Genomic DNA, 13,288 nt, shown 5'->3' with positions numbered 1-13,288 from the left:
CAGGGAGCGCCGCTTTGGTCTTCGGAAGCCATACGCCCACGTCCGCGGCTCGTGACCGCAGGAGGAGCAGCATTTTGTTGGTTAGAGTTCATATTTGCTGTTAGTTCGCTCCCTTCAGATAAGTTCGTGGGGTGGCTTTAGTCCTTCCTCATGGGCTGGGAAGCACCAGATATTTCTCTTCAACGCTGAAAACCAGGTTACGGTGTGCAGTGCCCCCTCTGGAGTTCTTGCTGAGCCCTCCCTCCGTGTCACGCGGCTGCCTGACCTGAGCGCGCACACCCTGCCGGCTGCCCGAAGCAGGCCTTCAACGGCAGTGGCGCGGTCTCCCTCCGGGTGGGCACGGGGCTGCCACCACCCAGGCAGATCATGCGCTGCAGTGAGCCCAGGAGTCGAAGCAGGAGGCGGGTCCTGCTCCTGCCCCACCGGCTGTGCGGCCCAGGCTAGCCGCCCACCCTCTCCGGGTCTTGGATTTCCCGGCTGTGGAGTCAGCTGGGATTCACCTGCGGTCTCCCCTGACCTCTGGTTGGCGCTTGTGTCCCTTATCCCTCTCTAACAGAGGACCACAAAGGTGGCTGCCCCCGTGGCCCCCTCGTCAGGGCAGTCCCCGTGAGGACGCCAGGGGCTGGGAGCCAGGCCCCCTCCTATGTCCCCTGTGGCTGTGGTGCGGGTGTCAGCAGCCGGGGCTCATCTGAGGGCTCGACCGGGGGTGTCTTCTTGCCCCAAGCTCAGGACGAGGTTGTGGCAGGACGTGGTTGGCCCGCAGGCCAGAGGCCTCTCGGCTCCCGGCACATGGGCTCCTGATCATGGCGGCCGGCCTCATCAAAGCCAGTGGGACAGGGAGCACCTCAGACAGTGTCACCTCAGGACACCCCTCAGCACGGAGGGCTCTGCTGCTCTGAGGCCGATACCCAGGAAGGGGTCCCGCAGGCCGTGAGGACCTGGGTGCTGCCCACCCGCCTGCCACGGACCGTCCCAAGGCCATCCCAGCTCTGACCACCCCGGCCTGCACCGCCTCACCTTCCTGTTATGTGACACCCCTCTTGGTGTCTGTAGAAATGCTTCACTGCCGTCCTTCACTGACTCAGCCTGTGCAGCCCCAGAGCCCGTCCTGGGTCCCCAAACCTCACCACACCCTCCTCTGGCTGCTGCAGCTGGACCGCTGTGTTTTCTCTGGGCTGCCTTCCCTGCTTGCGTCTCCCTGTGGCCTGGCCGCAGGCTGGCTGCTGTTTGTTTGCAGTTAGTGAATCTCTGTACTTGGGAGCTCAGCTGTCGGCACGTATGTCGCATGTCTGCAGTGACTCCGGCAGGTCAGGGCTGCACAGTAGCTGATGACCAGTGGTGGTACCTCCCGTGGAGCGTGCGCACCTGTGCAGCAGGTGGGTGTGATGGGGGCAGGCTCACCCACCCTCCGCCGGCCTCTCCCTCTGCCGTACTCAGTGTGGCCCGGGCCCTCCATGTGCTTGCGGATGCCTGCGCAGCCGGCTGCTGGTTGGTCGGTGGATCGATGAGTTACCAACTTGCTCCCGAAACCTGGAATAGTCCACGAGCTGGCGTCTGGGAGACTTTCTGTGGGGTGGGCTCTGGAGGCAGAAGCGCCGGTCAGTTTGCTGATCTCCCTTCTCCAGGGGAGTCCTGGGGGAGTTGGGGGTGACATAAATGCTGAGAGCACAGGTGTTCCCCGTTCAGGGTGACGTCGTGGCGCTTCCCCTCGCCAGCCTCGCAGGAGAGTTGCTCCGCCGAACACGCGTGACGTGTCTTCTGAAGGCACAGCCGGGATCCCTGGGTGGCGCAGCGGTTTGGCGCCTGCCTTTGGCCCAGGGCGCGATCCTGGAGACCCGGGATCGAATCCCACATCGGGCTCCCGGTGCATGGAGCCTGCTTCTCCCTCTGCCTGTGTCTCTGCCTCTCTCTCTCTCTCTCTGTGACTATCATAAATAAATAAAAATTAAAAAAAAAATAAACTTATGAAGGCACAGCCTATGTCTCCACCTTTCTGAGGAGTTTGATGATGAGTCAGCTGGTTTAACGGATGACCGAGAACACCGAGCGCTGACTAGTTAGATTAGGCGTCCAACCGTGTCACGTTCCCACTGACCTGACCTGATGCCATCTTCAGAAAAGTGAAATTGCACCCGTAGAACTCTTGTGTGACTTAATTTTTTTCCCTACAGGGAACCATGAAAATATTTCTTAGCTATGCTGTGTGTGTGGAGGTGAAAACGAGTTCGGCCGGTGAAAGCCAAGTGTGAGCTCACCGCGTGTCTCTAACATGGTTTTAGAGCCCTTTTCAGCGTCTGAGGTCACAGGGCTCCTCAGGAACGTGTGCTCGTCGCTGCTCTTGGGGCCGTTCGTCTTCGCCTCCTGCCCGCTTGTTCTTGCACACCGTCGTGTGGCTCAGGCGCGGGTCCCCATCGTGAATCTCTTGCCGGCAGTTCTCTGTCCTCCCCTGTGGCTTGCTGGTGGCAGCTCTGGCACAGTGGCCTGCGCGCCCTGTGGGGTCCCCGTGGGCTCCGCGCGGGACCACCTGCCACAGACCCACGTGCCTTGTGCTCTGCTCGGATCCTGGAGCCTGGGCCGCTGAGATGGCCGGAGAGCAAGAGAGGGCAGAGCCACGTCCTTCATCAGGGTGGTGCGCTGTCCTGACCCTGGCGTGCGGGGACCACACAGTCCCTGTGTTCTTGTCACCCCACCTGCCCGACTGGTCATGGTGACACGGGACAGGCTGAGCCAGGCCACGTCCCTCCCCAAGAATTCTGCCATGAGTCTCAGGGTCAGCGTGGCCTTGTGTGGGTGTCTGCTTGTGGCATGTCATGCCCTGGAGCTCTGGGTGCCCTGTCCCTGCCTGGGGACCGTGAGGACGCCGGTCCAGAGGGTGCCCAAGAAGCTCCGAGTGGGTGTGGACGGGTGCAGGAGTGAGGTGTGGGGGCCCTGGTGTCGGAGTCCTCAGTGCACGTCTGACCTCTCCCCCAGACGCCCTGAGGTCCCGGCTCACCAGAGGCCTCCTTCCTGTTCCCGCGGCCCCTCTGCCCCTCTTGTCGCCACTGAGGGGCTGGCCTCAGGTCTTGTCCTCTGGGCCTGCCCCACGCTGATGCCCATGGTGGCTCTCTGTGGCCTGCCAGGAACTCATGGCACCTGCTCAGCCTGGCACTCCTGGGCACCAGCAGCTTTCCCTTGGCCCTGCTACGGTTGGCCTGGGGAGGCCCTGGGACGAGAGGTTTGCACTCCTGGCCTCTGCCTCTGTCCCCAGCCGCTGTCCCTTCCGTTTCTGACCCTTCCCATCCCAGGCACACCCCAGGCCTCCGTGGGGTCAGCTGGTCCCTGGGTGCCACCGTGCCCTCTAGTGGTGTGACCTGATCCCCGCCAGGCCCCCGGTCCCCAGAGTGCGGGGCCAGTCGCTCCTCTGCTTTGCACTGTCGCCCTCGCTAGCGCGCATCCCCCTGAGCAGGGACGCAGTACCCATTTCTTGCGTGGGACGGAAATGACGCTTTAACTTCCTGTGGAGACAGGATTAGTAAGTGGAACTTGCTCATGTGAGGGCAGAACAGGGTCCCTCACTGGGGTGAAGTATAAACCAAAGGTCCCCGCTTTTCCGAGGAGGCACACCTGACTTCCTGGGACTCGTCAGGTGGGGGGCGAGGGCGGCCCCGGAGCAGGTGGCTGCGGGCACCTGGGAGGGCCCCTCCGATTCCCAGGAAGGCACGCTTGGCTCCCTCTGCTCGGAGGCCCCCAGGGCATGCCAGCATCGGCTGCCGGCGGCGTGTCGTCCTCACGCACCTCACCTCTTTCCTGCTGCTGAACCCTGGGCCTCTCGGCCCCCGTGCAGCCAGGAGGAGCTTAGTGAGGGCATGAGGGTCCCTGAGATTCATCGTCTGCATGATATGCCTCATCAGTAAGGCAGGAAAATGCTGTTTTTTTGGAGAAAGATTTTCTGGGACACGTTGAGCCAGGAAACCTTGCAGAGAGGGGCAGCGCCTCCTGCGTGGGGCAGGGGAGCGTGTCCCGGGTGGGTGGCTGTTGCCACGCTGCTTCCTAGAATGAGGGGATCTGGAGGAGTCGGTCTCACAGATCCTCCTCTGCTCTGTCACATTTCTTACCTGGGCCGGTCTCGCCAGACAGGAAACAGGTGCTCTCTCCCTGAGGCTCAGCTCAAATCCTCTTGAACTGCCCGCAGAGTCTAGGGGGCCGCCCCACGCCTGCCCTCTTCCAGCCTGGGGTCTTGCCCTGACCTGTGCTCCAGGGGCCCTGATAAAGCGTTGAGATGGGCAGCAGGACCCGGGCTGGTCCCAGGGAATGCTCACTGTCCCCACCGACTCCCTCGGCCCTGCCAGTGCCCCAAAGGATGAGGCTGGTGTTCAAGGTAGCCTGAGTGAGGTGACGCCGCGGGGATGCGTGGCATTGCTGCGGACAAAGGCCTGTACCGTCCCCCTGCCCTCAGAAGTCCCTGAGTGCGCAGTCGGCCTCAAAATTGGAATAGTGATGTGGCCACCGTGATGCGTCTTTGTGCGTAAAGTGCCACGTGGGCCAGTGGGCGCGTGGGCAGGACACGAGGGGCAGGAGGCCCTTCCCCCCCACTCGCCGTCAGGAGCCCTCATCTCTTGGGACACGGTGGTGCTGCCCCAAGACAGCCCCAGTGGGTCTCACGAGGTCTTGTCAGACCCCCAGGGGAAGGAGCCGGAGGCCAGCGTCCTGAGGGCAGCATCTGAGCAGGGCACCCCGCCGGCCCTGTGTGCCTTTGGGTGAAGCCAGGTGTCTGAGTGGTTGGGTGGCGCTGCCTTCAGGTCGGAGCGTCAGCTGATCTGGGCGCACACCCTGGCAGGCCACGTTCAATGCAGGCACTATTAATACGCTTTCTATTTTTGCTGTACTCAGTTTTAAGGGGTTTTTTTCCAAATAAGGTTCTAACATTTTTGCCTTTTAAGGGAAGGAAACAAAGACGGAGCTGCTTAATTATTTTCAGTAATTATTTTCAATAATATCCTGTGAGTATAGGATGTCCTCTTAAACATTACTGTTTTTTCCTTCTTCCCTCAAAACACCATCCAATTCCCAGCTGGCCAGTTCGGCGTCCCTGGAAGGGAAGGGACAGCTGAAGTTCACCTCGGGACGGTGGAGCCCTCACCACACTGGCACCCAGGTGGCCACGGCGAACGACACGACCATCCGAGGGTGGGACACGCGGAGCATGAGGTCAGTGATGGGCGTGGGCTGCAGGCGGGCCCAGGCGCTGCCTCCCGTCTCGGCCCCTCTCCATCCCTGAGGGGGCGGTTCCGAGGCAGATGCATCTGGGGGCACCTGGCGTGTCCCAGTTGGTCTGGTTTTGGGCAGGAAGGCACACATCTCGTTCCGTTTCTCTGGCCCGGCCGGAGCCAGCAGACCCCCGGGGTGGACGGCGTTGGTGAGCTGGTGGTTTACTGTTCCGTGTGGTTGTCCCTTCAGTGGTGGCACTTTGCAGTGAGGGGGACGGCCGGGCTCTCGCTCCCTGTGATCGGCGAGCGCAGGTGGCCAGGCACAGCCCCCAGGTTAAGTTAGAGGACTGGCCTGTGACCGATTCTGTGCCTTTAAGATACACACCTCTCGGGTAAGCGTAGTTTGTCATGTAAGTCATTATGCGCAGCAGCCAGCAGTTCTAATGGAACAAATAAGAGCGATTTTTCTGTTCCAGGTGTGGTTTGATAGGCAAAGGAGTGATGGTGTGCACATCTGTTGCCATGGCAACGGGAGCCGTGCAATCGTTCTTAAGATACAGTTTACCCCTCAGCACGCTGTAATTTATCACCGAGCTGCAGAGACGGACGTCACGAAGTAACGTGTACTGCCTTCAGGGCGGGGGGGGGGCGACTTTAAATTTAGGTCTGCGGCCCCTCTGGAAACTCAGCAGCTAATAAATAATCAGTCCCTCCTTCCTCAGGGTGTGTGTGTCTGCTTGAGGGGTGTGTGTGGGGGGTTTCACGGCCAGAAGCCCAGAGCTGAGAGCCGAGGGCGACGAGCCCGAGGAACGTGCCAGTGCAGACCCGCTTCTGTGGTCCCGAGGCCATCTTTCCCTCTGCATTGTTCTCTAAAGGATGGGAGGAATTTCAATATCTAAAGACAGGACACTGCAGATGGCACACAAAGATGACAGGTGGCTCTGGGCGGTGGCACCTCCGCTCCCCTGGGTCTGTCCGGGATGACCCCTTGCTGACAGTTATTTCTCCTTTTGAGGATGACTTTGGGTTTTACTTAACCAGGGTGCTTTTAATGTTGCTTCTGGAACATGTGCTTTCGTGTTAAAATCACTGCCACCAGGGCACACAGAAAACCCTTGGGCGGTGCTCCGTGCTCGTGGGACTGTCCGCCCGGTGTCCCTGGGCCTGCGGGGTTGTAGTTTTATACATCTGCCCGTTTCACATGGCAGGTCTTCAGGTTTGGGGTATCTTATTTTAGGAAGAAGTTTTAGGGTATTGGTAAGGTGCAGGATATAAAAACCGTTTCAAGATTTGCAGTGGTTTGGGGTCAAAGGAGTCCAGCATGGGAGAAGGTGGAAGGGAGTTTACCCACCTCGAGGGCAGAGCAGCTGCACACAGCACGACTCTCACGTGTGCACGCTGATAACAAGGAGCAGGGCCACCCACTGGCTCACCACCGCACGGAAGCCGGGGAGACCAGGCCGGGGGCCCACACCAGGGGGAGCAGTGCAGGCAGCCATGGCCTTGCCCCCTCCCGACCGGGGGCGGGGATGTTCAGGTCCAGCCAGTGTCCAGCCTCACGGGGGTGCCTGGCCCCTCTGGTTTTGTCTCTCTGACAACAGAAGGATCTAGTTGACGGAATGTTCTCATTGTACATCTTTTGAGCTTGGAGCTGTGGAGGTCAAGGTTCCGTTGGGTCCATCCGCACATGTGTGTGTGCATGTGTGCTTTTGGTGCATCTGTGCTTGTGTGTGCACATGAGTACGTGCACAGGTGTGGATGCACACATGTCTGTGTGCATGTGTGTGTACTGGTGTGTGCAGATGTGTGTGCTTGTGCATCTGTGTGTGTGCACAGGAGTGGATGCACACGTTTGTGTGTATCTGTGCCTTGTCTTTGCACGTGTGTATGGGGGTATTACACATACGTAAGATGTGTGTAGGTGTGTATGCTTGTGCATATGTGCCTGTGCACAAGTGCGTGCACAAGTGTGGATGCAAACGTCTGTGTGTATGTATGCTTTGTGTGCACATACGTGTATGTAAGGTGTGCAGATGTGTGTGCATCTGTGCGTGTGTGTGCACAGGAGTGGATGCACACATTTGTGTGTATCTGTGCCTTGTGTTTGCACATGTGTATGGAAGATGTGTACAGAGTGCTTGTGTGCATATGGGCGCACACACACACCAAAGCAGCCATGTGACTGGTTTTAACACCGCCCTGCGTCTCCTGTGTTGCGCTGGGCCATGGTGGAGGCGCCTCCAGTGTTGGCACCGCGAGGTGCCGTGAACGGGTGAAGGCAGCCCAGCCATGACACACGCCGTCTCCGTCGTTGGTTCTGATTGCTTTTCCAGTGTTTTCTTCCTTCCCTCTGTCCACGTCTCCCGACACCAGCAGCACTGTACTCCTGGCCTGCCACCGACCTTCTGCTTCCCTCTCTCCGTGTTCTAGAACTCGGTCAGCTCTCTCGAGTCTGTCCCCAGCCCTCATGGCTGTCACAGTCCCGCCGACTTGCTCTCTTCTCGAAGTGCCAAGTCACGTCTGTGACAGCCATGAAGCAGCATTGCCTCTGCAGCTTGCAGGGATCACAGGTGTGCTCCTGGAGAAGCCTGGGCCCTGGGAGAGGCACGGGGGTGGAAGGTAGCAGGCCCCCCGGCACCCACCATCAAACCCAGGAGCCTCAGCCTGCACGGCCGTGGCCCAACTCGCAGTCCCCCGAGGCCGGCGTGCCCTGGGGAACGGGAGTTGGGCCAGTCCGTGGGTGGAGTTGTCCTGACCGCTGCACGTCCTGTGCGTGCCTCTCGCTCTCTCCCGCAGCCAGATATACTGCATAGAGAACGCCCACGGGCAGCTGGTGCGGGACCTGGACTTCAACCCCAACAAGCAGTACTACCTAGCCAGCTGCGGGGACGACTGCAAGGTCAAGTTCTGGGACACCCGAAATGTCACCGAGCCCGTCAAGACCCTGGAGGAGCACTCCCACTGGTACGGACTTCTTTGCATGCTGGTCCAGGGTAGGGGGGTCTTAGAATTTATTTTGCTAATTCCTTTCCCATTTGGAAAGGCACAGACCAGCTTAGTTTGTGCTGCTGTGAATCATTCAATCAACCCAGTTTTATTTTTCCTAAAGAAACACTAATCCCAAATCCGAATGTTTATGATTTATAAACATAGGAAAAGAAGAAAAAACATTGCATCCTGTGTTCTCTTGAAATAGTACCAGTTCTAATATGCACACGCAGCGTGCACAGATGTTCAGGAGGCATTGTTTGCCAGGCTGGGGAGCTGGAGAGCGCCCTGATGCGCGTTGGTAGCGGACGGGTTAAGTCAGGCTGTGATACCCACGCCGTGAGGAGGAGATGGGGACAGCTCTGCGGGGGCGGACGGTGCCCGAGAGCCGTCCTTGCTCACTATTTCGTGTTTACCATGTGCCAGGTACTTGGTGCTGAGTTAGTGAGGGGTCTGCTCCAGACCTGCGTGCCCGTACAGGCTAGCTTTCTTTCCAGTGAGACGTGTGTGTGTGTGTAAGTGCAGGCTTGTGTGCACGTGTGCTTGTGAGGGCGTGAGCATGCTGGTTTGTGCGTGGGCGTGTGTCCCTGTTCTTATGTGCATGTGAACACGTGTGTGTGTAAGAAAGTCCTAGAGGAGTAGGAACTGAAGTACCGTCAGGAGCGCTTGCTCAGGCCAGGGTGGGCACCTCACAGGACAGGTGACTTCTTCGGGTCTGTGTCCCTGATTTCTTTGAATTACTTACCAGAAACCATGTTGTTTCTGGGATCGGGACATTTAAAAACCCGGCCTGCCAGGGTACGGTTCTGCCCAAGTCGGTAGGTTTCTGCGATTGCCGCAGCCCGAGGAGAGGCGCCTGCACCCCCACCCCCGCCCCCACCCCCGGGCCTCCGCTCAGCTCGCTGCGCTCCCTGGGAGTGTGTGCGGTGGCCCAAACCCAGAGCGCACCCCGGCCCCGCGGCAGCTGGTGCTGGAAGTCGCCCTGGGGTTTGGCTCCATGCGCTGGGTCCTCTCTAATGTGTCCTTTGCTTCTGGGGCAGTTGTTGCCGTTAGGACTTCGGAAAGCCCAGGGGGCGTTTTGAGCAGCAGGCCCTCCTCCCCCTGTGAGGTTTGCACGTCCGCTTGCTCTCGTGTCTGGGTGCCGGGCCTTAAAGGAAGGCTGGAGAGGAGCACGCAGTGGGCCTGGCCCTCTGCTGGGAACGTCCTCGTGTCAGGGCAGGCCCGGCCAGCCCGAGGGTGCCCCGTCCAGGAAGGCCCGCCTGCCGCTGGAACTGCCTCCTTGCCTCCCAGGGTGTGGAACGTCCGCTACAACCACTCGCACGACCAGCTTGTGCTCACGGGCAGCAGCGACAGCAGAGTCATCCTGACCAACATGGTGTCCATCTCCTCCGAGCCCTTCGGCCACCTGGTGGACGACGATGACCTGAGTGACCAGGAGGAGCGCCGTCCGGAGGAGAAGTAAGGGCGCGTGCTCCTGGCGGAGGGGGCTCCTCCTCCTACCTCGCGGTCCAGGTGGCTCTCGCCAGAAGCGGTCCGGATGGGGGTCAGGGGGCCCTGGTTCTGGGGACGTCGGCACCGCGGCGGGGGCATGGGGGTTGCATTAGGGGAGCTCACGCTGTGTTGCGTCGACCCACTCAGTGTCTGTCCACTCTCGTCGGACGCCGTACGGGAGAGGGGAGGGGCGGTCACTCGTGGTTAGATGTGCCCTTCGGTGGCAGTGAGGGCTTGGTAGTCCCTGGAGCGACAGGTCATCGTCGACACCCTCTCCGTGGGCTTGGGTCTGAGACGTGTGCTTCCGTCGTTGGCCGGCGGCCCTCCCCGTGGCGGGGCACGGACTCCAGGTGAGCACCTTCGGCCCCAGCCCATTGCAGCCTGAGGTTCCTCAGGGAACGTGGGAGACCTCGGTGCGTGTCCCAGCAGTCGCGCCTCTTGGACGCGCGGTCTCCCATCGCAGCTGCGTCTGCTCGGGGGCTAGCTCTTCAGCCGGTGTGCGCCCCCGAGACCGCTGGATTCCTGGGGGCCCGCTCCTGGTTGGTGCAGAGCCGGGGTGCCCCAGGCCAGGCGCGACGGAGTGTGGCTGTGGCTCCTGGGCGCCGGGGCGAGGGGGGGCAGCCGTGTCGTCTGTCAGCGACATGGAAGGGGACTGTTGTGTTCTGAGTAGACGCCTGCTGGTGAGGGGGAGCTGCGTGCAGCGGGGTCAGCCCCGGGTGGGGGAACGGTTGAAGCCGACAGGCAGCAGGCCTCCCCCATCCGTTCTGAGGTTCTTCCCCCACCTCAGCTGAGCCCCGCTTCACTTTTGAGAAGACATCTCTGTCCTCGTTTGGTTTCCGTTCAAGCACGTGGATCTGCAGTCTGGGAACACGGTTGCGGCCGTCTTGGTGCAAACACCTGCCGACCGCCGTGCCGTCGGGGTCATGGGCTCTGGCTCCTCGCCGGGGGGCAGCTGGCGCCGTGTGGCCCAGGGGTGCTGCCCTCCACACAGGTGGCCTCAGGGACGCGCCTGAGGTGGGGAGGCTGGCAGGTGCGGTGACACCCCCGTGTCCCCATGGTCCTGCTCCCATGGTCTGTCCGCGTGACCTGCCAAACTCCGGAGAACGAATCCTCAAGAGGATCCTCACGTGGTGTCTGTAACGCAGCCCCAGTGGGCACGGCGGGTCCACGTCGCGGGAGGAGGTCGATGGCACGCAGAGCTGGACACGGAGGGGCCTGCGCAGGGTCCGGGAGCACAGAGTGGGGACCGAGTAGATGCTTTCTGTGAGACGGGAACAAAGTGCCACGGGGAGAAATGGCTCCTGCCCTCGGGGTGGGTCTTGGTGTGGCCGCTCGGGGGACAGCCTGTGATGGCCCGTCAGTGCCCAGGGGCCAGGTCTGCGCTCCTCCCATCATGCGCGGTGTCACATGTGATGCACCATCGGGTCAGGGTTCCTGGGGAAGGAGCGCGGTCACTCCAGTTTAAAGGGAGGTGACACGGGAGTCCCGGCCGAGCACGCTACGAAGCCTGAGGCCAGGCCCAGGAGCCCCTTCCTGCCCCGCCGGCGGGACCCGCTGTCCTGGGGTCACGCTGGCCGTCCCCAGGGCCCTTTCTGCTTCTCGTCACTCTTTATTCAGCCCTCGTGGGTGTTTGTGGTCACCACCCCCTGCCCCCCGAACCTCGGCGTCCCCGGGAGGTTCCCGACGCCTGCTCTTCACCCCTACGCCGCGGTGGAGGCCCGTGCCCCGCGGCCCTGTGAGCGTCTGTGTGCAGGTGCCGGAGCAGCCTGGCGGCCCAGCGCGCCTGCCCTGGTTCCTCCCATCGCCCGCCCGGTGCGGGGAGTGAGGCCCCGGCCCCTGCAGGCCGCCCCCGCCTCGCTCACGCGTGTCTCTGGTGCCTTGCAGGAGTCAGGAGCCGCCGCAGGACAGCGTCATCGCCACCTACGAGGAGCACGAGGACAGCGTGTATGCCGTGGACTGGTCCTCCGCCGACCCCTGGCTGTTTGCCTCCCTGAGTTACGACGGGAGGCTCGTCATCAACAGGGTGCCCCGGGCGCTCAAGTATCACATACTGCTCTAGGCCCGTCCTGATGCACCTCCTGGCAGGTCCCTGAACACGTGCAGCTCTTTGGAGGTCGCTTTCCAGCGGGTCCCTGTGGGGAGAACCAGGTCGCCTGCCTCTCAGGCGGGCGGGTGGGCGTTAACACCAGGGCGCTCCTGCCGACTGCACAGCCCACCCTGTGCAACGTCACCCCTCCCGGAGGCGGGCACCGTCCTCACCTGTGCCGGGCGTGAGCCGCCCTTCCCGGCGTCCACGTCTTCCTGGCTTCGGCTTTCTCTAATCTGTTTAAGGGTGTTGGGAGTTTCATTAGAAAGAAAAAAATCTTTGTTTATATAACATTAACTCATTTTTCTCTTGAGATTGAAAATAAAACAAGCAAGGCTGTGCTACACGGAGTCCTGGCTCGTTCTTTCAAGACTCTGCCCCACGCACCTTGTCGCCTGGTCTCTGTGCATGTTCCGTGTCCCCGCCCAGAGGGGCGCTGACGGGCAGACGGGCCCCTGCACCCTGCATCCTGGGCTGACCCGACTATGCGCGGACCTCGGCAGTGACCAGGTGGCCCGTCAGCCTGGGCACCCAGTCCCGCGTGCTGCTCCCTACTGGGTCCTGCTCATGTTATGCCGATGGCATTGGACTCTTGTCCCTGGGAGCTGCATCCACGCGTCCGGTCACCCAGCAGCACGCTCCCACTCGGGAAATCCCACGTCGAGGTGTGACCCCCACTGCCAGGTGACCCTGAACCCAGCACATGGACTCTAGCCTGGGCCTCCTCTGTGGGCCCAGGGGAAGTGGGGGGAGGAGGACAGGTGGGCCAGAGGGAGGAGGGGGGAGGGGTGGACAGGTGAGCCCCCGGGGGGAGGGGAGGGGGAAGGGAGGTGGGCCCCAGGGGGAGGGGAGGACACGTGGGTCAGAGGGAGGGGGGAGGGGAGGTGGGCCCTGCGGGGAGGGGAGCGTGCTTCGCCTGGCTCAGGCACTTGGTGCATGGGCATCTCAGACGAAGCCCACAAGCTTTCCCTGGGTCGCTGTGTTCTGAGTGTGCCCCGGTCGGCGGGAGGGAGGGCCGAGGGACAGATGCAGCTTCCGGGGGGGGGGACAAGAAGCACCCACGAGCTGCCCGTAGCACCTGGAACGCTCTGGGAGGAAATGTGCAGATCGGGGCAGCGCGGCTCCTGTGCTCCCTGGACTCAGGCCCCGCCGTCCCGTGGGCCGAGTGTGTTGCTAGTGCACAGGACATGTGGGCAGCGGCACGTGTGCGCTGTTAGTACCTCGGGCTCTGGGGAGTTGACCCAGGAGGCTGCCGCGTGAGCCGTGGAGCCGCAGGCCCAGCTGTGGGGCAGGCACCCTGGGTGGGCCGATCACACTCACGACGGCCGGGGCTATGACACGCGGTGGCTCCGTGGTCCCCGGACCCAGGGCGCCTCCGGGCTGTTGTGAGTGTGCTCGGCCCACCCAGGGTGCCCGCCCCAGTCCACTCTGTGTGTCCACTGCTGCCCCAGGCACCACCACCCAGCCCGTCCCGCTTGGGCCTTTGTGTGCAACGGGGGAGGAGCCAGCGACCCGGAGCTCTGCCAGCTGTGTGCGG

At 61.8% G+C, this 13,288-nt stretch overlaps 1 protein-coding gene across 9 annotated transcripts in view; it reads left to right on the top strand.

Moving 5' to 3' along the window:
* Positions 1–12,095, top strand: part of EIPR1 (EARP complex and GARP complex interacting protein 1) — a 120,485-nt gene extending 108,390 nt beyond the window's left edge. For 8 of the 9 annotated variants that reach the window (XM_025454767.3, XM_049096000.1, XM_049096001.1 and 5 more), the window contains 4 exons: positions 5,051–5,187; positions 7,983–8,150; positions 9,465–9,632; positions 11,550–12,095. In XM_025454767.3, the coding sequence (XP_025310552.1) occupies positions 5,051–5,187; positions 7,983–8,150; positions 9,465–9,632; positions 11,550–11,724 (648 nt within the window). In that variant the 3' untranslated portion in view covers positions 11,725–12,095. The other variant, XM_049096002.1, reaches the window with a different exon arrangement.
* The last annotated feature ends 1,193 nt before the right edge of the window (positions 12,096–13,288 follow it).

This window comes from Canis lupus, chromosome 17 (genome assembly GCF_003254725.2).
Source record: "Canis lupus dingo isolate Sandy chromosome 17, ASM325472v2, whole genome shotgun sequence".
Taxonomy (NCBI): Eukaryota; Metazoa; Chordata; class Mammalia; order Carnivora; family Canidae; genus Canis; species Canis lupus.
Note: the sequence above shows the minus strand (reverse complement) of the source record. Positions and strands in the feature narration are given on the sequence as shown.